The 23,672-nt window shown below is 53.5% G+C and overlaps 1 protein-coding gene across 2 annotated transcripts; it reads right to left on the minus strand.

Moving 5' to 3' along the window:
- Positions 1–87: 87 nt before the first annotated feature.
- TRIM25 (tripartite motif containing 25) lies at positions 88–21,143 on the minus strand. 2 transcript variants are annotated; one of them, XM_059147543.1, is made up of 10 exons: positions 20,444–21,143; positions 17,350–17,445; positions 14,528–14,761; positions 11,397–11,568; positions 9,774–9,839; positions 7,622–7,648; positions 7,201–7,293; positions 6,983–7,081; positions 3,510–4,035; positions 88–3,191 (listed from the first exon to the last, which is right to left on the minus strand). In XM_059147543.1, exons 1-10 carry the CDS (start codon positions 21,044–21,046, stop codon positions 3,146–3,148), a joined length of 1,962 nt encoding a protein of 653 aa, XP_059003526.1. In that variant the 5' UTR covers positions 21,047–21,143; the 3' UTR covers positions 88–3,145. The 2 variants fall into 2 exon arrangements, with proteins under 2 accessions (XP_059003526.1, XP_059003524.1); XM_059147541.1 differs by having other exon boundaries at positions 88–4,035; positions 20,444–21,138.
- Between the last annotated feature and the right edge of the window lie 2,529 nt (positions 21,144–23,672).

Genomic DNA, 23,672 nt, shown 5'->3' on the forward strand with positions numbered 1-23,672 from the left:
CATTTTAAATGAGGTTTCCTTTATTCAGTTTTGCAGTCACTTGGGGTTTTAGTCTGAGATGCTGTAACAAAAACACCAGAAACTGGGTGGCTTAAATCACAAACATTTATTTCTCACACTTTTTTTTTTTAAATGTATTTATTTGACAGAGAAAGATCACAAGCAGGCAGGCAGAGAGAGGAGGAAGCAGGCTCTCCGCTGAGCAGGGAGCCCCATGCAGGACTCGATCCCAAGACCCTGGGATCATGACCTGAGCCGAAGGCAGAGGCTTTAACCCACTGAGCCACCCCGGCGCCCCTCTCACAATTCTGAAGGCTGGAAGATCCAGCCAAGATCCCGCGCTGGTTCATTCCAAGTCTGAACTTCAGGCAGCTGCCTTCCTGTTACGTCCCCCACAAGGCAGAAGGGGCGAGGGAGCTCTACAGGTGTCTCTTCATAGGGGCACTAATCTCATTCATGAGGGCTCTGCCTTCATGAACTAATCCCCCACCCCTTTCCATCGCACGGGGGGTTAGGCTTCAACATATGATTTTTGAGGCAACACAAACGTCCAGTCTATGGCAGGGAACTTCCCTTGGGCTCAAGAATTCATGAAAACTTAAGAAAGAAAAGCAAGAGAGAGAAAGAGGGAGGGAGAGAGGGAGGAAAAGGAAAGGGAAAGGGAAAGGGAAAGGGAAAGGAATTCACGAGAATTCACAATGCTCAGACCTGCTGTACGTTTCAGCGTGTGTAGACACTCACACAACATCTGGGCTGCAGAAAGGAGCACCAGACACTGCTTTGTGACATTCACAGATTCCAAAGCAGGTCAGCCAGCCTCCGCCCTCGTAGTTCTCGTGGGTTTAAAAAGATCTGTGTCTACAGCCCCAAGTATCTCTTTAAGAATTAGCTCCTTAAACAAAACAGCTCATGAAATAATAGCTCAAATATTCCGAATTCACTAAAATCAACAGTGGGCGAGGAAGAATAAAGAGATGATGTCCCAGTATCAGTTGGAGATCACAGATCCATTTCAGAGGAACGAAAACAGAGGCACCGGCCAGTCCTGGATCATACAAAAAGCTGACCGTGACCTGCTCACGCCAGAGTGGGTGAGTCAGTCCCTGACACCCTCCTCTGGGGCGGTAGTTTTGTTGGTGTTTCTAGGGATTTCTGACTCCTCCCCAGGGCACCAAGAGGCGTCTAGGAGGCACCCCCTCCAGGATGGGATGGCCAGAGCAGTGAGCGGAGGAACCCAATACCATCTCTTCTGATTTATTTTGCGAAACGAGACGTCAGACGAACACAAAGTTGGCCTGACCTTGAGGAATCTGGGTGGGGCAGTGGCAAGGGACCATTAAGTGTCACCGCTGCACACACAATGGCTCAAAACAGCAAGGGTTTGCCTCTCCAGAGCACCTTGCCCAGAGCCCAGCTTGGGTTACCTGCTTGCCCCTCACACACAGAGGGGAGCTAGCTTCCCGAGCTGAGATCTGCAGCGGACAGCCAGGGCAGGACCCCAGCTCCGCTGCAGCGCTCCCCTCCTCTCAGCCCAGCTGTCTCCCAGGTGGAAACTGGCTTCAGACCAGGCTTTTGTTTCACATCAATGAAGATGCTTTTGACCTGGGCCAACAGCAGAGAAGAATCACCAAAGAGCTCTTCTTCCCAGGATCAGAGGAGGAAAACTTTAAAAAAACAAACACACACACATCTCGGCTACTGTAGGGATCCCTTTCCTACAAAGAGGATCTTCCCTACTGTAGGGATCTCCTCCCTCCCAAGGAAGTGGAAGTCCTTTCACACCTGTCGGGAATTTCCAGGGCTCCGGGCCTGACTGGAGTGCCCCGGAATTCCAGCACGAGGCCAGAGATGTGTTAAATTCTCACATATTCATAGAAGAGGTCTGGGGTCCCCACATCCCCAATGATGACCTCTGTCTAACACCACTAAGAGCCTGATCTGAGCCCCCTCCCCACCTCAGGAGTGTCCAGCACAGGCTTCATTTCACCAACGGGAGGCTAAATTCCTCCCACATTGGATTGGGATTTTACATCCCATCAGGATATAAGGAGCTCGGGAAATTCTGGCAGTCCATTCCCTCCTTCTCCTTTGCAGACTGGGGTTATTTTCACTGCACAGAAATGCTGCAGGAAAATTAGCCCCTTGTGCTTGAGCCCCGTGGGGCGTTCTCTCCCTGGTCCTTAAAGTCTCTGGGCGCCCTAGCCTGGTCAAGCCCAATATCTGGAATTAGCTCAAAGGAGGCAAAGAGCAGAGGCTAGAGCGAGTGACGGGCATCTGACTGCCATGAGGGCCAGCCCCGGGTGTGCAGCCTGTGGCCAGGGATAAACAGGAATGCTCCTGCTTCCCAGGGATCTGCCAGAAAGGCTGTGGGCCACAGGGAGTCACCCCAGCAGGTGAGCTAGTGTGGTCCCGGAGGCAGCCCTGCAGGACCCACCCGCGTGACCACAGGCTATGGAGAGAAAGCCTAGTTGTCCTGTGCTGGCCACCATGGTCTCTCCACCAGCCAATCCAGGATCTCAGTCCTGGGTAGGAAAGGCTATCACGGAGTCCAGTCAGCAGTAGGAGGGCAAGACGACACTCTAGTAGGCGCAAAACCACCACACTCTGTCAACCCAGAGCAGGGTCGCTCTTGCCCCATGGAGTTCCTTGCCCCAAAGCCTAAGCTACAGGAAGAAAGCCTCCCCCAAGCTCTGGGTACAGCCAAAGAATGTCTGCCAAGAGTCGGAAACGGGAGGGGTTTCCATCCATGGGACCTGGGTCACCTTGACCTTGAATCACAAATTCCACAGAGGCTGATCCAGATCATGGTTCGAAACCTTAGCCTGGAAAGTTTCCTGTCGCATTGAACATTTGAAAACCATCGACGGGGTGTGTGAGGCAGGAGGAGAGGAAGGGGAGCAGGGCTATTCTCAAGTGCGGGGAGAGGACACACACCTTCCAGAAACTCTCATCTAGGTGGAGATCTGCCATGGGTAGTTTCTCTTAAGGACATAAAATACCCAAATCCCCCCACGTTAGCAGGGAAGGATGAATAATATTGAAATTCAGTTATTTTGGAATTTTTAAAAAATCTATTGAGTTGAATAGCCCTATGGAAGTAATCAAAACACTAAGATCCGAAGGCTTTTCCAGGCAGCAAAGGAGCTCACGCCACGTCACCTGGGGAAGAGCACGCAGCGGCTGCAGACTCCCTGCAACAGAGAAGGGCGCTCAGAGCCCCGTCCAGCTGCCAGCAGTTGGAGACCTACCAGAACAAGGAGGAGGTCACCCTGCCCTGACAGGCACCAGGACGTGGCCATGCCTCCTGGGCCGTGATGCCGTCACCCCCACCCCTTGCTCTGGCCGGATCTCTCCTCTTACTCCATCCCCCGACCCCCACCTCCCACCAGTCCCCACCCCCCAACACTCTCAACCCCTGGGGAATCACAGGAGACCTGTAGAGAGGTCCACCTGTGGCTCTGTCGCCACAAGCCGGGGCCCGCAGAGGCCCGCGCCTGTGGCCTGCCTACTTGTAGGAGCAGATGGAGAGCATGGCACCAGCAGAGAACACCCAGAAGGCAGGGTACAGCGCTTCCGTGAAGTCCACTTTGAACTTATACATCAGGTGGACCTTGTCGGAGACGGCAAAGAAGATGACGAAGCCATGGTCACAGTTGAGCAGCACGCCGACCCGCGTGGCCTTGGTGGAGGGCAGCGTTTTCTCCACGTTGTTATGCCACGCAGAGATCTTGGTGTTGAACCACTCCACGCACCACGAGGCGCTGTTGCGGCCGAGCCGGCTCTCGGGGCCCTGGCGTGGCATGCTGCCGTAGCAGACGCCCACCCCGCAGAAGTTATTCTTCTGCAGCTCCACCTCCCAGTAGTGGATCCCTTTCTTGTAGCAGTGCAGGCCCAGCACCTGAGAGCAGTACATGAACCTCTTGGGATGCGGCTGGTAGTTCAGGGGTGATTCAGCCACAGAGGCGACCGTGTAGTTCTCTGACAGCGCCACCTTGTTGTGGGCCGTGTTGTAGTCCAGGCTGAATTTAACGGCATCTAAGAAGGCATGACCCAAGGAATCAGTTACAAGAAGCCCAAAGGGCTCTCCCATATAAACATTTCCCCCAACTGGTAGTACTTATTCATTTATTTTACCCATTCATCTATCCTGCCTCCTGTCCATCCATCTATCCTCCCACCCATCCATCCACTTACCTACTCATCCACCCTTCCCTCCTTCCCTTCCCTTCCTTCCTCCCTTACACCCATCCAACCATCTCCATCCACCTGCCCATCCATCCATCCATCCATCCATCCATCCATCCCGTCCATCAGTCCATCCATCCATCCCATCCATCAGTCCATCCATCCATCCATCCCATCCATCAGTCCATCCATCCATCCATCCACCCACCTGCCCACCCATCCAGCCATCCACCCTTCCTTCCTTTCATCCATCCATCCGCCCATCTATCCACCCACCCATCCATCCACCTACCCACCCATCCACCCATATATCCATCCATATATGTATCCATCTGCCCATCATCCATCCATCCACCCATCCATCCATCCATTCTGTCCAGCCAGCCAGACATGTGTCCATCTGTCTATCCATCAATCCAGCCAACTGTCCATCTATCAGTCACCCAGATGAGTGACCATTCATCCACCCAAATCCATTGACCAAGCACCTGATTCTGGGCAAGACGCATGACACTGACTAGACATGGTATCCGACCTCAGGGCAAGGCCAGCCCATCAGTGACAACACTGTGAGGCGGCACTCTGCTCAATGGGTGGGCGCACGCTCTAGGGACCAGTGGCTCTACTTGGAGGGTGGGGAGCGCACAGGGGAACATCTCGCAGGTAGGCTGGAATTGGTGCCAAGCAACAGGAAGCTGAGAAATATTAAACAGAGGCAAGCAACATGGGGTGAGGTCATTCTGGGCAGAGGGGATAGCGAGAGCAAAGCTTGGAGTCACAGGGAGGGTGAGCACGTGCTGGGACCAGGGAAGGCTAGGGAGCTGGGAGAGAGGCCCTAGCAGAAGAAGGGAGACATGTTGGGGACACAGGGCAGAGAGCTAAAGGGTCTAGACTTTACTTGGTGGACAACAGGGAGCCAAACACAGAAATTACCTGAATATTCCTGGTTGGGACACGCGCATGGCCTCCCCACCCTTCCCACCACACTTCCCACGGTTCCAGGAGACCCGAAGACTGAGCTCAGCTGTGTGTTGTCCCTACGCTCAACCTCCTTCGTGGGACACACCCATCTCTGCCCTTCCCCTCCCAGGAGCACCCCCAACCGTGGGAGACAGATTCCCCAGGCAGCCTGGGGGAGGGGAAATCCTTAGCTTGGGAACCTGGAAACCAAGACCCGGGGGTTTCACCACGGCCTGCCATTCCCTTGCTGGATGGCTCTGGGCAGGATGTTTTTCCAGGAGGCCTAAGCCACCCCCAACACCACACCCCAGGGGGACAAAATAAACAGAGGAGGGAAAATGTTCTCTACAGTCCTGCGTTGCTGGAACTCCCTTTCTTTGCTCACATGGCTACTCTCCAGGAGCCCAGGGCTCCAGAAACCCGTGGTTCTGTGTGCCACCAGCAGCCCCACGGTGGTTAGCCCAACCGCACCAAGCCTGGGTCTTGCAAGGAAGTGGGAACAGCAGGAAGCTCTGGAGAGGAAGTTTCCCCCTCCCCCCACTGCCCCAAGACAGCTCAACCCGCTGCACCTGTGGAGAAAGGGAGGCCAGGGCGCCATCTGCAGCGGGAGGTCTCGGGTACTGCATCCAAGTGGGTGCAGATGGGAAGCAGGAGGAGCCTAGAGCTGGTGCTGAAGGACTGCCAACCGCTTCCAGGCAGTCAAGGAAGGACAGGTTCGCAAAGGTGCTTAAGAAGGAACAGAGGGGCAGGTGGCGCCCAGGGGAGCCCAGGGACTGTTCCCTTAGAGAAGGACTGATGTGGCTGAGAAGTCCAGCACAGTGATGTGGCTGAGAAGTCCAGCACACTGAAGGTTGAAAGGCGTCCTTGACGTTTAGCAGCATGGGGTCTGCCGCTACCCTCGGCCAGAGCTGGCCTGCTGCAGGGCAGGGACAGAGGCCAGACTCGCGGCTCTTTCTTGTCCCCCCACAGCCCCGGGAAAGCTCGGGCAGCAGCGGGACGGGGTCAAGGCCCCAGGGGGTTCTGACACGCAGCCACAGCCATGTGGCTGTATTTTTCCAACTTCCCTCAGAAGGATCATGGAGGAAAGATTACCCCCCCCCAGCTTTCTGGGCTGGTCCCCAGCAGCCTGACCTTGCAGCCTGGGCTGGGGGCCCAGGAATCTGTAGTTTTCCCCAGTATTCAGGTGAAAGGGAGGCTGTCTGCATTGGCGGCTTTAGTATTCCTGTTTGTTTTGCTTTTGCTTTTGCAACGAGGGGAATTTAAACACGCTGTTGCAGGGGGTGGGGGGGGTAGGCCCCAGGAGAGCCTGACTGAGAGCTTGAGCGCAGACAGAGCAGGAGGAGCCAGACTGGCCGTGGGGAGGAGGGGGGCGGGGGGGGGGGGGAGGCGGCAAGCGGAGATGCAGGAGAGATGGCAGCAACAAGAGGCCGAGGGGCCCCTCTTCTCTGTGAAGCAGAGGAAGGTAGGTGGGCAGGGAGAGGACCCAGTATGGCAAGTTGGAAGCCTCTGGAATGGCAGGGGAGCTGAGGAGAAATCTGGAGTGGGGGTGCTGGCAGTGGGGCCCCAGCAATGCCCGAGGCATGGGCTGGGCAGCAGATGTGGGCCCAGAGAAAGGGGGGGGCTGAGCTGGTGGTGGTGGGGCGGGGGGGGGGGAGCGCGTGCTGAAAAGGGAGCGAGCAAGGCTGTGGCAAAGTGGAGGACAGGCCAGTGGCTAACAAGGGGAAGGGGGAACCAAGTTGGATGTCCAGACAGAGATGAGGGTAGAGAGCAGAGAGTAAAACTGCAGAGAAGAGCCTGACAGCCAACAGGACCGCTCCTCAGAGCCGACGCTACTCACACTCCAGGAGCTCCGGCCTGGACTTGGCTAAGAAGGTCTCCAGCACCTTGGCCTTGACGGCCGCCGCGTTGGGCTGTGCAGTAGGGGCTTTGCCTATACCTGGATGAGGACACGGAGAGCCGTTTTTCAGAACAAACTCAGTGTGGACACCCCACATTGCCCCCAGTCCAAAGAACTCACCCTCCGGGTTGGCCCAGGACTTAGGAATTAGGACTCACCCTCCAGATCCACGGACTCTCCCTGGGCTCCGAAGGTAGGCATCTTGGTGGCCAAGGCTCCTAAGGTGGGCATCTTGAAGGCTGAGGCGGGGGCTGGGGATGAACCAGAGGAGGAGAAATATGAATTGGACACACGCTACGGTGGCCCGATGGCCCGTCCTCCCTTCCACACTGATCTTCAAGAACTACTTCCACGCACACACCTAGATAGCCGGAGCGACACAGCCAAGTCCAGACAGGGCTGCACGCATCGCTCGTCTTGCTCACGTGCACTCGTGCTCACCCCCAACCTCGGGCCCGCCGACCACCCCAGAGCGTAATCACAGAACCCTGACCAGAGAGGTCAGCCTTTGCGGCCAGCCGTCGGTTCCACACTCGGGCAATCCCAAGAAACAATAAGACGCACAAACACATAACTTACGAGGTTTCTTGGGTTTCTTTTCTTCTTCTGAAAAAGAAAATTTTCCAAATTGATATTGTGAAGCACAGCACGGGGACACTTTCAGAACACCGTAACAGGGGCGCCGGGGTGGCTCAGTGGTTAAGCGGCTGCCTTCAGCTCAGGTCATGATCCCTGGGGTCCTGGGGTCGAGCCCCATGTCAGGCTCCTCATGTCAGCGGGGAGCCTGCTTCTCCGTCTCCCTCTGCCCCTCCCTCCGCTCATGCTCTTGTGCTCTCCTGTGCATGCTCTCTCAAACAAATAAGTAAAATCTCTTTTAAAAAACTGCCATTATAACAATCATTTGCATGAATGTGACCCATACAAATAGAGCTAGGATGTTTTCCCTGGAAACAAGCCAATGAATCTATGGTGACAGAACCTGCGTCAGTGGTTTTGGGGCCTGGGACTGACAAGGAGGAGCATGAAGGAATTTTCTGGGGTAATTAACTCTTTAACTTGATTTGGGTAACAGTAACACACATACACACCTGTCAAAATTATCAAAGTGCACATTTAAGATCTGCACATTGTACTGTAGATAAATTATATCTCTAGAAAAGAAAAAATACTCCAACACCCCCCCCCCAAAAAAAAGGGAATCAGCAAAGAAATGTGCTTGCCAAATTATCACAACAGTCTTTGAAAAATTCTCTGGAACGTGCACCTATGAAAACTGAATGTAGGGGCGCCTGGGTTGTTCAGTGAGTTAAAGCCTCTCCTTTCAGCTCAGGTCATGATCCCAGGGTCTTGGGATCGAGCCCCGCATCGGGCTCTCTGCTCGGCAAGGAGCCTGCTTCCTCCTCTCTCTCTGCCTGCCTCTCTGCCTACTTGGGATCTCTGTCAAATAAAACAACAACAACAACAACAACAACAAAACCTGAATTTACACTCTTGAGTCCCACCCAGGACCCTGCTGACTCTGACAGTCGAGGGCTGAGGCCCAGCGACCCGTGTTTTATACACCCCTGGTGGGTCTGAAACATACTCAAGTCTACGTGAGCTAGATTCCAGGTTCCCTCCACCACCATCCCCACCACTGGAGTGAAAAGGGGTGCTGTGGATCTTCCCCCTGCCCGCAGACAAACCCTGCTCTCTCCTATCATCCTCTACTTCCCCGCCAGCCCCCACGCAGCCCCACAGGACACACACACACACACACACACACCCCACCGCTCTCCCTTCCTCCCACTTCCAAGTCCTCTGTCCAGATGCTGTCTTCACTCTGGCCCCATCGCCTCCTGCCACGCCCTCTCCCGCAGGACGGGCCTCTTGGGAGGACCCAAGGCTGAGCCGCCGCCTAGGGTACAGCCCCCTCCCTGGCCCTCACGGCTGTCCTGAGTCTCATCTACGCTGTGACATCCATCCACTCCTCCCCTGCCAGTTGTCCCGTCTCAGCCAGCATCCCCAGCTCACTCCTGTTAAGAGCAGTGCTTGTGATCTGGGGCAGCTCTGGGGGAGAAGGGCGGGGGGCCATCCGCGGACATGGGTGCCCAGAGCCTGTTCACTGACTCTTCCTTTCACTGGTCACACCAGGTGCCCTTCCACATCTGCTCGCTGAGCTGGGGGCCACCTGCTCCATCCACACCAGGCATCGCTGTCCCTGGCTCTGTACTCCGTTCGGAGACCAATACCACACATCTGTCTGCCAAAGGCAGCCTAAACTCTAAAACCAAGCAGCGGCAGCACAGACCCAGAGTTCCCGCGGCTCCCAGGGGCAGCACTCCTCAGGGAACACTGACTTTTCAGGATAGTGACGACAGGCACAGGTCGGGATGCTCTGAGAGCAGCAGCACAGGATGACTCCAGAGGGAACCGCTCTGAATTCCCCCCGGAACTCCTTTCTGGGTGAGGGGGGAGCCACTGCTCCTCAGGACCTGCGTCAAGCTCCTCCAGGGGGCGCTCTGCCCAAGGGCCAAAACTTGGGTGTCAGCAACTATTTCTCAAGAGGAGCAGGTGCTGGTAACCTTGCTGGCCCAGGCTCCTGCATAGCTGGTCCTGCTGAACACCCCAGGGGAGTCCCCGCAACAGCCCCTCTAGCCAGACTCCTCTGCAGAGGCACTTGCCCCTCCCCCGCCCCCAGCCATTTGGGACAGGCTGACAGGAGCCCCAGAACAGCAGCAAGGTTACTTACTAGGGCCCTTTTTCGCAGAGTGGGTGGGTTTGTGCGTGGGTGCTGGGCCATGCTCTCCAGGGTTCCCTGTGCCAAAGAAGAAGGGGTTAGTTCTTCCAAAGCAACCCTAGCTTTGGGGCCAGCTTTGCCAGGGGCAGGTGGAGAGAGGGCTTACAAAGGTGATCTCACTGACCTTCCCTACCCAATCCTTTACAAGAGCTAGAAACAAGAGCACGAAAAGGGTTTGGTGTGTCCCTCTTTTCTCTGGCTGAAAATGTAGCTGGGGTCAATGTTTTCTCTGTCAGCGCCCTGCTCCATGACCTCTGGAGCCTCTCTTGAGGTTCTGGATCTTCTGGTGTCAGTGGGGACAAGCCCTTTGCTTGCGGCAAAGAGGCCAAGAGGCCTCATTCCTCACCCCCTGGTTTTTCCATCACCCTGCCCCAGACCAGCAATTACTGATGGAGCAGGAAAACAAATATATGCATGGCCAGCTCGTCAACAGCCATCCCCTCTGCACACAGCATGCCATGCCGGTTTCAGAGGCCCTTCCACAAGGACACTCGGCTCTCCAAGCCCCACCCCTGGGATTACACTGGAAGATTCGCTATGTGCCAGGCTCTGTGCTAGGCACTGGGGAGAGAGAGTTGGATGACAAACAGACCAAGCCCCTGCCCTCACAGAGACTGTAATCTAGCGGGGGAAGAACAAAATGACAGATGTGCAAAGGCTCCTGTGCAAAGGGATCATAAGGATCCTGGGACCTAGTCTGAGGAGTGGGAGTGGTAGTGACAGGGGAGGTTGGCTGAGAAATACAGTATTTCAGCTGATCTCTGAAGGGTGAGAGGAGTGAACTTGTGAGGATGGTGGAGTCTGAGCCTTCTGGACAGTGGGAAGGGCACATACAAAGGCCCTGTGGCAGGAAGCTTGGCATATGCAAGGAAGGGCATGCACAGAGATGTGTGGGAGGAGGGGGTGCTTCAAGGCTGGTGAATGGACAGGGCCTGACTAGGGAGGGGCCTGGAGAATAGTGACAACAGTGTGATCTGAAATCCAAAAACAATGGAAATTCTCTGAACAGAGTGAGGGGAGAAGGTCCCAGGAGATCAGATTTGCACCCTGAAAAGCTCTCTCTGGCTGCAGCAGGAGTGAATGCAGAAGGACTTTCTAGAAAGTTGACATAGGTGGGGGCAACAGAAAGCAGGCAGGTGTTGGCTGGCAGTGGGACCAGTGGACTGAGTCAGGAGAAATTTAAGAAGTAAAATCTGGTCCTAGATTGGATACAATGGGCAAAGAAAGGGGGTGTCAGAGGGGAATGCCAGGTTTCTCTGACCCCAAAACTAGCCATTCCCCACCAAAGACACTGATAACCCAGAGTCCATCTGAAAGCCACCTGAGCCAGCCTCTCGATCACACCCAAGAACAGCCTGCCCAGAAAGCCCCATCATTTAACACCTAGGCGCCCAGAAATGTTTTCAGAAAGATGGCTGCAACTCAAGATGTTTCTCTGCGACCTCCCAGATGCAGGGCAGATGCAACTCAAGCCCCAGTGCTATGGACCGAGACCCTCCCCCACCCCTAAACCTCAAGGGGACACCCCCATCTCAGGGGTCCCAGGAGGGAAGCACAGGGACTGCTAATGGTTACCTGAGCTGGTGGGTTCCTCGGGCTTCTTGTCCTGGGACTGCCTGATATACCGCTTCAGCTCGTCTTTGAGGTCTGAGGTGCCCTGACAGACGCCCCTTATCAGCTCCTGATTTAGCTCCACCTTGGGGACGTAGACCGGCTTTGTGGACACTCCTTGCAGCTTTAGCCCTTTCTGAAACAGGCCAGGGCGTTAGTTCGGGCAGCTCCAGGGAAGCCAGGGCCCAGGCTCAGGCCTCACAAACCCCAGGAGGACTTTCCTCTGCCCACATGTGCTCAAGTGACAGGCCAGAGATTGCTGGGGGCTAGCGGGCCACTTTCAGTGCCAGCTCTCTGGACCTGGAAGGGCCCTCAGCGGCCACTCACCTAGTAACGGAGAAACTGAAGTCAAGAAATAACACGTGTGAAAGGAAGAAAGGAAGAAAGAAAAAGAAAAAGAAAAAAAAAAGGAAACAACAAGCATTTTGCCAGTAACTCTCCCAGTTAGTGGCAAGGACAAAGTTGGGACACACAAATCTCTGACCCCTCCGGCGGATAATGCTCTTCCGTTCCTCCCGCCATGGCCGGCCAAGCACAGGAGCCTCAGGCCAGTCTGCAGCCCTCCAGGACCAGCTCTGAACACACGTTCTAAAACTGGATGGGGACACCTCAAGGCGCAAAGGGTTCAGCCAGGGCACATCCAGTGAAAAGGAAGGAGCTGCCAGAGGGTGCCAAACTTTGAGATAAAATCGGGTCATACAGCATCAAGAGGCCCAAGGTAGGGACTTAGAATGCTTCTCAGAAAGCTCTAGGCAGCCAGGCCAACAAAGAGGAAGGAATACTGAGATGAAAGTCAGTGGTGCCCAATCCAGGCATGGAAAGAAGTCCATGCGGGGAGAAGAGAAGGTTCCCAGCCACTCCTGTACTCTCGCCAAGACCAAAATAAGGACTCCGGTCCTCTGAGATGTCGTCGCCCCATCGATGGGGCTCAGGGAACACCCGCTGTGTGCCAGGAGAAAGGGGCAGTAGTAAGGGGTGGGGCTTCCCAAAGAAGCGGCAATCCGAACACACACAACCAGAAGATCGAAAACCGGGCCACTGAGGGCTACAGCAGTGCGACCTGCTCGGTCACCAGTGACGGCAGAGCAAGAGGATCCAAGGACGATGGGGGGAAGCTGGAGTGGCCCTGGAGAAAGGACAGGATTTACGAGGCAGAGAGGGTCGGGCACGGCATTCCCATCCAATGCCCAGGGTGTCTGGGGAATGCCGGGTGCCCTGTTGTGCTTACAGCATGGGCGGGGCAGAGACTGGCAAGAGAGGAGGCTGCTGACAAGGACAGGTCACCCAGGTCCTTTAGAAAGACACTTCCAGGGTCCACCGGGAGGAGGAAAGGAGGGAAGGGGACGGGGGCATTTGCAGTCGGCAACACTCTAAGATGGCCCCCAAGATGCCCGCCTGGTCCAGGGGTGAGTACCCTGTATGATCTCCTCCTCCCGAGTATGGGCAGGACTGTGAATACGTTAGGCTAGCACTCCCGTGACTCAGTTCCCGTATGCGGAAAAACTGCAGGAATGCTACAGATATAATGAAGACCCGAAGTCTGCTGGTTTTGAGTCCGTCAGAAAGGCGAGTATCCTGGTGGGCCTGATTTACCAGGGGGGGAGCCATTGAAAGGGACCAGGCTTGTAAGAGGGAATGAAATCTTACCATTTGCAACAGCATGGACGGATCTGGAGGCTAGCATGCTAAGCAACATTAAGTCAGAGAAAGGCAAATACCACCCGATTTCACTCACTCATGGCAATTTAACAAACAAAACAATGAGCAAAGGGGAAAGAGAGCGAGCGAGAGAGACAAAGCCAAGAAACAGACTCTTAACTCCAGGGAACAGTTTGGTAGTTACCAGAGGGGCATGGCGGGATCGGGGAACAAGGTGATGGACATTAAAAGTACACTTATCATGATGAACACCGAGTATACAGAATTGTGGAATCTGAATCTGGTGTACACCTGAAACCAATATATCACTGCATGTTAACTAGATACTGGAATTAAAATGTTTTTTTATTTTTTATTTTTATTTTTTTTTTTTTTAAAGATTCTATCCATTTATTCGACAGAGAGAGATCACAAGTAGGCAGAGAGGAAGGCAGAGAGAGAGGAGGAAGCAGGCTCCCTGCTGAGCAGAGAGCCCGATGCGGGACTCGATCCCAGGACCCTGAGATCACGACCCGAGCCGAAGGCAGCGGCTTAACCCACTGAGCCACCCAGGCGCCCTGGAATTAAAATGTTAAAAAGGGGGGGGGGCCTGGATGGCTCAGTTGGTGGAGCATGTGACTCTTGATCTCGGGGTCGTGAGTTCAAGCCTCACATTTGGTGTGCAGCCTACTTAATTGAAATTTATTTTTAAAAAGGAGAAAGAGGAGCACCTGGGTGGCTCAGCGGGTTAAAGCCTCTGCCTTCAGCTCAGGTCATGATCCCAGGGTCCTGGGATTGAGCCCCACATCGGGCTCTCTGCTTGGCAGGAAACCCGCTTTCCTCTCTCTCTGTCTGCCTGCCTCTCTGCCTACTTGTGATCTCTGTCTGTCAAATAAATAAATAAAATCTAAAAATAGATAAATAAATAAAAAGGAGAAAGAAAAGACCAATAATCTAAGTAATCTACACAGCAAAAAAAAAAAAGAAAGAAAGAAAGAAAAAGGGACCAGGCTTTCTTTCTCCACTTTGAAGAAGTGGCTGGCAAGCGGAGAGAGGGCCACCGTGCCAAGGAACCCAGAGCAGATCTCCGCCGACAGCCAGCAGGAGAGCAGGCCCTGGGGCCTGCACCACGGGAACCGAATTCGGCCAACAACTGCATGAGCTTGGAAGACAACCCGTAGCTCCAAAAGGAATGCAGCCCAGCTAACCCTCAGACGGCAAGCCCTTAAGCCAAGCACCAACCCTAAGTCTCAGAAGGGGTGAGGTAACAAATAAAATGCTCTTCAGAATCATGAAGTTTGCAGTAAGCTGTCACAGAGCAAATGGACACTGGGTGAGTCTCAGGACAGCTTCCAGGGACCCCATCCGGCCCTGTCTCCCGGATGCCCTACAGCACCTGCCGTCACCAGGGTCATGGCACGCAGGAAGCTCGTTCAACTGTCTTCACTGAGACCTACCTCCAGAAACTCGAACTCGTCCCCCTTGGTCAAGGCAAGTTCAACCGCCTCCTTCAGATTCTGGATCTCACTCCTCTTCTTGAGAAGGATCTGGTAGATGTTGTCGAACTTGGTATTGACCCTCTTCTCCTCCTCCTTTATCTTCCGAGTGGAGGTGACCTCTGCAGCATCGATGAGTGCCTTGATTTCCATGTACTCCTGTCTCAGCTGCTCCATCCTCCGATTTGTAGTCTCCTAATAGGGCCAAGACACAGCGGAGAGCCCAGGAAGTTAAGCCCGCGGTACCAAATATTGGTGAGATGTGGAGCACCAGGAACTCTTTCCTGTGCTTCGTGGGAGACCAGATGGGCACAACTGCTTTGCACGGGACTTTGGCAAAGTCTAATGAATCTGAAGGTGCTCCTCCCCAACCCAGGCAATAGCCTCTAGAAAAACACTCAGACCCCTGCCCCAGAGACAGACCCAAGAACGCTCCTAGCAGAACTGCTTGCATTAGCAGAACCCTGGGAACAACCAAATATCTATCAGTAAGATACAAATCTTCAAGTTATTCATAGACTAGGATATTAAATAGTAATGAAAACTAATCTAACTAGGGCAAGGCACGGACAAATTTCCACAAGGGAAAAAACAACGTGCAGAAGACAACTCGGGCGTGACGCTTTTTATGTAGAGCTTAGGAACAAAGAGAATGGCTTCCTCTTAGGAAGAGAACACCCCTGGGTACATGGCTATCCCGCCACAGATGACATCCCCAGCCACCCCTGCAGCTAGATGCGGCCACGGGACTAAGCTGCTCCCAGTGCAGCACGAGCACAACACTTTTCTCCCCTGTCCCCTTTTCTGCAGGCTCGAACAAAGACGTCACGGTGACCCAGCTCCAACCAGAGGTGAGAAACCCCCTGCAGTACCGGGTAGTAAGAAAAGACTCTGAATCCTGCACAATCATGTGGAACGGAAACACCGCCGCTAGTCCGGGCGGCTCCCATCTAGCACTTAGCTGCCAACGGCGCCAAAGAAACTTCTATTTTATTGAAGACTCTGAATTTGGTGGTGGTGGTGGTGGGTAATCTCTGTAAAATCTCAGTTTAGCCCGCCCCCTCCAAACAGTACACATGCTTTCCCATACATGCCTTCACCTAAGCCACAAGGCCACCGTCGGAGAAAAGCTGTGACCCCACTGTGCAGCTGGAAAAACTGAGGCTCAGAGATCTGCCCACAGCGGGCAAGTATCACAGGCTATTTTGTAATACAGCTGGTATTCTAACTCAGAACTCATCTAATTACACAGGCTGCCACCATAAAACCAGACGCTACAGCTCTAGAGCGGGATATTTAAAACTCAAAACTTCTTTCAATATATTCCTTCAGGGGCGCCTAACTGGCTCAGTCAGAAGAACATGCAACTCTTGATCTTGGGGTCATGAGTTCAAGGCCCACAGTGGGCACAGAGATTACTTAAATAAACGTAAAACAAAATAATAAATAAATAAATAAATAAACTTAAAACACATATAGATATTATATATGACATCATTTTATTATATATTTTATATATACTTTTACTTATACATATAAAACACATATGTATTCTTTTAATATATAATATTGAAAATCTTACAAAAGTTATAAAAACTAGACCCCCCCCAAAATCTCTCATTCTATTCATCCAATGCTTCTGCTACTCTTCTGTTACTATACTTCCTTTCAGTCTTTTTTCCTACACTTCCTGTAACAGGTTGAATGATGACCCTCCCCACAAAGATATGTGCAGATTTCCGAACCTGAGAAGGTGAGGTTACTTGGCAAAAGTCTTTGCAGGTGTAATAAGGTAGGAATCTTGAGATGAGAGTATCCTGGGCCACCCGGGTGGGCCCCAAATCCAGTGACAAAGGTCCTTGTTAGTGACAGAAGACACAGAGGAAAGAGGAGGCCATATGAAGACAGAGGCCGGGGCTGGAGTGACACCAGCCACAAGCCCAGGAACGCCTGAGCCTCCAGAAGCTGGAAGAGCCAAGGAAGGATTCGTCCCTTGAACCAGGAAGTGTGGCCCTGACTGATTCTGAACGTCTGGCCTCCAGGACTGTGAGCGAACACATTTCTGTCTCTGTAAGCTGAGCTGGGGGTAACTGGTTAGGTTAGCTCTAGAAAACCAACACACTTGCTTTTTATAAATAGAACTCTAGTGGGTATACACTTTTGTTTCCCGTTTTATTTCACATTTAAATCATAACCACCTTTTAGATCAGTACTTTTTTCTCACGATCTTTTTTTTTTTTTTTTTAAGTAAGCTCTACGCCCAATGTGGGGCTCAAACTCACAACCTCAAGATCAAGAGTCACATGCTCTACCAACTGAGCCAGTCAGGCGCCCCTCTATGACTACTTCATGGTCCTAATTTTTTTTTTTTTAAATTTCCCTCTATGTCTTTTTTTTTTTTTAAACTATTTTATTTATTTATTTGACAGACAGAGATCACAAGCAGGCAGAGAGGCAGGCAGAGAGAGAGGAGGAAGCAGGCTCCCTACTGAGCAGAGAGCCCAATGTGGGGCTCAATCCCAGGACCCTGAGATCATGAACTGAGGTGAACGCAGAGACTTAACCCACTGAGCCACCCACGTGCCCCTATGGCCCTAATTTTTAATGATTGCCCCCGTCCTCCCCACACAAGGTCAGAGCTCATGCACTCAGTTTAGGTCGACAAAGAATCTTTCCTGGGGACACAGCTTTCTGGATGTCTTGACAGGTATCTCTTCCTGACTCCGTGAGGGAAACCACCCCAAGCCCAGGGCGGAGGTCAGCCGCAGAGCCCCGTCACTCACCCGCACATCGTGCTGCCGGGCTCTCACGTCCTCCAGAGCTCTCGAGGCCCCATTGATCTGACTGTAGATGACAGTCAGCTTATGCTTCAGCTTGGTCTGCAGCAAAAACAACCAGCATGAGAGATCACTGGAGCCCAGCCCCCAACACCAGGGACTGCCCTGGCATCTATCCCACAGGTGCTTCTGCCACCCTAAGACTTGCCTGCCTATGGCTTTTGGAAGCATTCTCATATTTATGGGCTCCCTTCAAACTTCTAGAGCAACAGTACGAGAAAGAAGTTATGAGCACAGGCTTTGGAGACAGAGGGACTAGAGTGCCAGGCCCTGTTGCGAGCTGTCCCAACATCTCTCACCTGTGCCCTCCGCCAAGAAAGAGATACAAATGTTTCCACCTCCCAGGGCCAGTAGTAGAATTAACTGAAACAACGTATGAACTCAGCACAGTGCAGGGACTTTAGTAAGGACAAACCAAACATCCGCTTCCATTATCAGGAGCTTCTTCATTAACACCCATTTTTCAGACAATGAAACAGAGGCAAGGAGGCCAGCAAGGGGGCTGAGCTCACACAGAGCCAAGAACAAGCTGGAACGGTTGCTTCAAGGATGGCAGATGAGGTCTTTGGAGCCAACTCTCCCACTGCAAACAACGAGAAAAGCAAAAACTGCAGGGAAGAAAAATCTGCTTACTGACAATCAGAGAGCTAATTAAGCAGGGAAGGATGACGGAGCCCAGAGCTGGGAGAAGGCCATCCAGAGAATTAAGCCTGGCATCTGGGGTTGCTCCCCCAGAACCATCTGCCAATTCCAGAAGACAGCTGGAAGAGTCACTGTCAACCTCGGGGAAGCAGCGGGACAAGAGTCAGGGCCCAAGGCTCATTTATTTGGCTCCAAGGGACCTCCACAGGCTACACACTAGCAATAAGGATGAACAAGCGGTAGCCCAGCCCCCCATCAGCAAAATCGCTGAAACGGAACTAAGGTGACTCAGAATTGTTAAGTCCCTAGTCACCTCCAGGAACCAAGGCCAACTACGCATGAAGGGAGACAGTATCATCCAGAGCCTCTTAGAATTTCTATACATTTTCAGAATCCGTATTGGGAGCAACCCCTCTCCCTGCTCAGGTGACATGCTGGGGCACAGAAACGGGGAGGGGAAAAAAACCCAGCCCCAGAATAAGAGCAGCTAGCGTTTCTTATATACGCACTGCAAGCCGGGCCCCGTGCTAGTGCTTTACAGGTGTTAACTTATTGAAAGCTAAGAACAACACTGTAAGGTGCGAGTTACCCATCCTTTCGAAGAATGGACTCACCTCACTGTTAACTGGTGTTACAAGGTCCCAGTGTTATTCTACAATTAAAGCACTGAGGACACAGGAAATGTCCAGGAAAAAACACTTCCCCTAATGAGCCGGCTCCACACCCTCCAGCCTGCCCCCCTCCACTTTCCTGCCTCTCCCACTCCACTAGAGATATTCAGATCTAAACCTGACCTTGAATCTGGATTTGAACAACCCAGTGACAGTCAACTATAAGGGCTGGAAGCAGAGATTAAGGGCTGGAAGCAGGGATCAAGGTCACACTAACTTGACCCTGAAAGTCCAAGTTACTGATGGTGTTTCAGATTCAACCTCTGTGACAATGCCCTTTGACCTGGCCTCTAACAGTGGCCAAGATAAACTGGGCCATAGGCAGAAGGCCAGGCCAAGGCAGATCTGGACTCACAGGTCTCAGAGCTGGAAGAGAACTCAGAAAAACCCAGGGAGTGCTGACTGTTCCACCTCCAACAGCTGCTCTCAGCAAAACTCTATGTTTGGTAAAATTCTATCCACCATAAATGAGATGCATATATGACAGTCCCCTGATGGCAGAGAGAAGGGCCTATGTAACTCCAGACAAAGGAACGTGGCCCAAGGACTTCGAGAGAGATAACAGTCCCCTCACCAAGGGTAGAGAACTTTCTGAAGTGGAGGATCTATTCACAGACTGAGGACCTGAGTTCTCCATGAGGATGTGGGAGGCTCCAAAGTCCCGAGTCCACCCTGCACCACTGGCCAAGACAAGCCAGCTGCTCAGGGCTGGGGCACTGCCCAGATAGGGCTGGCTCTGCCCCAGTAGGGAGCAGCAGCAGGGCTAGAGGGGGAGGCTGATCGAAGGACTTGGCAAGCCAGGACAATGGTGAGGAGCAGGGAGATGGCAAGGTCAGGCCTATTACAAGGATTACAAAGCCAAGCGTGTGTGACAAACAAGTACGAGGGAAGTGAAGATCTCCCCCAAATCACTAAAATCATCACAGACCTGGAAGTCTCCTTAGGGAGCCACCTGGTCCCATCTCCTCACTTTACTGATGAAGACTCCGGCCCAGGGGCCAAAGCTGTGCCGGAAGTTGCACCACAGGGATGGAGAGCACTGCCCTGCAAGAGTCTGGCTCTGCCTTTGGGTAGCACCCAGAGCTATCTGGCACCTGGCCCACCCTTCTGCTCATAATGACCCTCCCGCTGACTGGAACTCTTGGCTCACCCCAACTTTTTGTTCATGTGACCTCAAGCCTCCAGGAAGATCCCATGCTCCATGAACTCGGGTATCAGGCTGGTCATGGGGACAAGCAGCAAACTGTAGAGTCCAACCAGCCACGGTCCTGGTGCCTGCTTGGCCACTTAATGGGGTACCTCACCCTAAATTAACTACTCTGGACCTCCATTTCCTCAGCTGTACCATGGACCGAATAACATCCACCTCTGGGATGCTGCCAAGATTCCACGAAGGAACCGAGGGAGCCTCCAGGGCTCATATCCGACGTGGGAAAACCTCTACAGACTTAACGCAGGCAACCTCCGCTGTCCTTAGTGGTCCCCTCTGTAAGACAGGGAGGAGGGGAAAGACGGTGGGCCACGGATAACGGAGGAGGGGCTCTATGATCTCCTTGCTCCTTTGCACTCTGACATCAGGGACGCCCCTGCCCCGGTTCTCGGGCCTGGCAAGACCCATCCTCCTGCCCCCGGTGAGCCTCAGTGGACCACGATGCCCACAACGGCTCCCTACGCTCCGCCCCGCAGACCCAGGCTGCCGCCCTGTGCCCTCGCCCGCCACCCTCTACCTCCAGGTCGGCGCTGGCCTGGCTCAGGGGCACAGGCGAGCAGGCCTTGTGCTCCACTAGGCAGATGTGGCAGATGCACTCGTCGTGCTGGGGGCAGAATAATTCCCGCAGCCGGTTGTGCCGGGGGCACTTGCGGCGCATCAGGTCCTGGACGGGGGGCTGCAGCTGGTGGTCCCGGAAGGCGGGGCTGTCCAGGTGCGGCTGCAGGTGCTCCCGGCAGAAGGAGGCCATGCACACCAGGCATGTCTTGACCGCGGCCTCCTTCAGGCAGTGGTCGCAGGCCACTGGGCCCGCCGGGCTGGGCGTGGCGGCGCGGGTGGGCAGCTTCCAGTCGTCCGGGGGCGGGGGCGTCGCCCGGGCCTCCTCCGCCTGCAGGAACTGCTCCACCACCGCGCACAGCACCGTGTTCTTGCGCAGCTGCGGCCGCGCGTGGTAGCTGGCGCGGCACTGCGGGCACAGATACGGCGAGCCCTGGACGGCCCACGTCTCGTCCAGGCACAAGCCGCAGAAGTTGTGGCCGCAGGGCGTGGTGACCGGCTCCTTGAAAGGCTCCAGGCAGATGGAGCACGACAGCTCCTCGGCCAGGGGGACCAGCTCCGCCATGGCGCTCCTGGGGACTGGACGGGACGCGCTGGAACTGTGGCCGCGACTGCCAGACTCGACCGCCTGAGGCCCGTGAGGAAACGAAACTGAGCGGCGGGAGAGGCGGGCCCCGCGGGCCTTCAGGAAGTCACGTGGGGGGCGGGGCGGGCCGCGCGGGGTCCCCCCCGGGGTGCCGGGGGTCGTGGTGCGCTCGGAGCTAGGCGGCCGCGCTGGGAGCCCCGACGGCTCCGCCGAGTGGGCGTGGGCGCCGGGCTCGGGGTCTCAGTTTGTCCCCACGAGCTGCAGCGGTTTCTGCCCGCGCTCCCCTACCCGCCCCCCCCCCCCGGGCGGAGGAGGAAACCTGCGGGGCAGGTGGGGAACCCCGGCTGGAGTGGCGCTCCTGCCCCAGCGCGCCTGCAGCTGGTGCCTTCTGCGGAGAACTCACCGGGACCCGCGCTGCCCCCTGCGCGCCCTCCAAGGAGAGTGTCTATCAGTCCTGGCCTTGAAGACCTAGGTGTGGAACGGAGAAGCTGCCACTCCTCGCCCGGTTTATAAGCCCTTCCTTCTTCCCCCCGGTTGGGCTCTGGCTCGTGGGCATATGGTCCCTGAAGGCCGGAGCTCCTTGGCACACAAAAAGCTGGCGATTTCTTTCCATATCAACCAGTAGAACATGCAGTTTTGTTTTGTGTTTAATTTCCGTTCTACTTTACGGGGCTTTGCAGATATCCTAGGGGTTTTGTTGTTGTTTGGTTTTGTTTTGTTTAAGATTTTATTTATTTGTTTGACACAGGGAGATCACAAGCAGGCAGAGAGGCAGGCAGAGAGAGAGGGGGAAGCAGGCTCCCTGTTGAGCAGAGAGCCGGATGTGGGGCTGGATCCCAGGACCCTGAGATCATAACTGAGCCAAAGGCAGAGGCTTAACCACTGAGATACGCAGACGCCCCGGGTTTGTTTATTTGTTTGTTTTGTTTTTAAGATTTTATTTGACAGAGGACAGAAGAAGGGGGAGCAAGAGAGGGAAAGGAGGCTCCCCGCTGAGCAGGGAGCCCCCTGTGGGACTAGATTCCAGGACTGTGGATTCATGACCTGAGCCAAAGGCAGATGCTTAACCTACTGAGTCACCCAGGCACCAAATATCCTAGAAAACAAAGGTTTCTCTCTCTCTCTCTCTCTCTCTCTCTCACACACACACACACACACACAAATTTTGAAACAAATGTTTTTTCCCAAAATTGTTTATTTAGGTTTGTTTCCTTTCATTCATCCAGCTCTGGTCCCCACCCCACCTCCCCGCCTGGGCACAGGAAAAGTGGGTATACAGGAGGGGAGAAGTATTGGGAGGGGTGGGGGCAGAAAAGAGAGGTAGGGTTTTGGGGAGAGTTTGCTGGAGTTCGTGTTGGACAGGGTGAGCAGCAAACATAAAAAGGTAAATGTTTTAACTGCTTAAAGTAAAATCTACCACTCATGGGGCTCCTGCTCTGCTCAAGACAAGTCACATACCTTACCTCTTACAATCCTTATAAACCCTAGAAGACAGAACTTATTATGTCCATTTACAGATGAGGATCTGTATTTTGTTTTTTTAAGTAATCTCCCCGCCCAGCATGGGGCTCAAACTCAGGACCAACAACAGTCTGCTGCTTAAGGACTGAGCCAGCCAGGGACCCTCCCCTCATTTTAAGTAATCCTTTTAAACTTAAAATTATAATTTTAAGTAATCTCTCTGTCCAAAGTGGGGCCCAGAATAGGGTCACTTATTTTATACAAAACAGCGGAGATTCAAACTCAGGACTGCTCTGCTTAAAATTCTAATTCCTGGTTTTCCTATTTCTGTTCCTCCAAGACTCTTAACCCCATTTGTTCTCCTCTGTATTGTGTTGTTGTTCTTTGCTTGGAGAGGAGGAAGGCAAAAAGGTAGGAGGGGTTAGGAAATCAGCTTTGTGCATAGTATCTCATTTAATCCTCACACTAACTCTTTAAGGTACGTATTATCTCATGTTGCAGATGAGAAAACCAAGGCTTAGAGAAGAGAAATAATCTTGCCTAAGACAACAGATACTGGCATGTAGCCTATCCCATTCCAGAAGCCAAACATTTCCTACTAGAAGATGTTGCCTCCCAAAGGGAGGGATGGAGCCGTTTACAGGAAGTGAAGGTCACGAAACACCCTATGACTTAGCTGTTGTGGGTGAGGTAGCCTGGTGACTCAGCCAGAATGTCTGTAGAATTTTCTGAGAGTTTAGAAGGGCTAGTGAGTGAAGAGGAACCTAGTCTATCAAATTCCAGGCAGTAGGCATTTACTAAGACCTACTGAAATAGGGAAGCTGAAGAAAGGCCCCATTTTCTCACATTGTATAGTTCACCTTGCGTCTGGGTAAACCAAAGCAGCTAACTTCCCACTCCCTAGGGGGAAGCAAGGAACAGAATTGTTCTCTGAGTCTCATCCTGGCCCTTAAACACCTGATAACATCTGAGAAGAACCAGGTCCCAAACATTAGCTTTGAACAAACCTCGGCCCACACTGGCATCAATATCCCCGCCTTCAGTGATGAATGGGAGAACACCTGTTGTTCACCTGACATGCCCTTTGATTGACCCCTACCTGGATTCCTGGAGGGACACATACCCTGGACCACTTTCCTGTATA

Source organism: Mustela lutreola, chromosome 15 (assembly GCF_030435805.1).
Source record: "Mustela lutreola isolate mMusLut2 chromosome 15, mMusLut2.pri, whole genome shotgun sequence".
In the NCBI taxonomy this organism is placed as follows: domain Eukaryota; kingdom Metazoa; phylum Chordata; class Mammalia; order Carnivora; family Mustelidae; genus Mustela; species Mustela lutreola.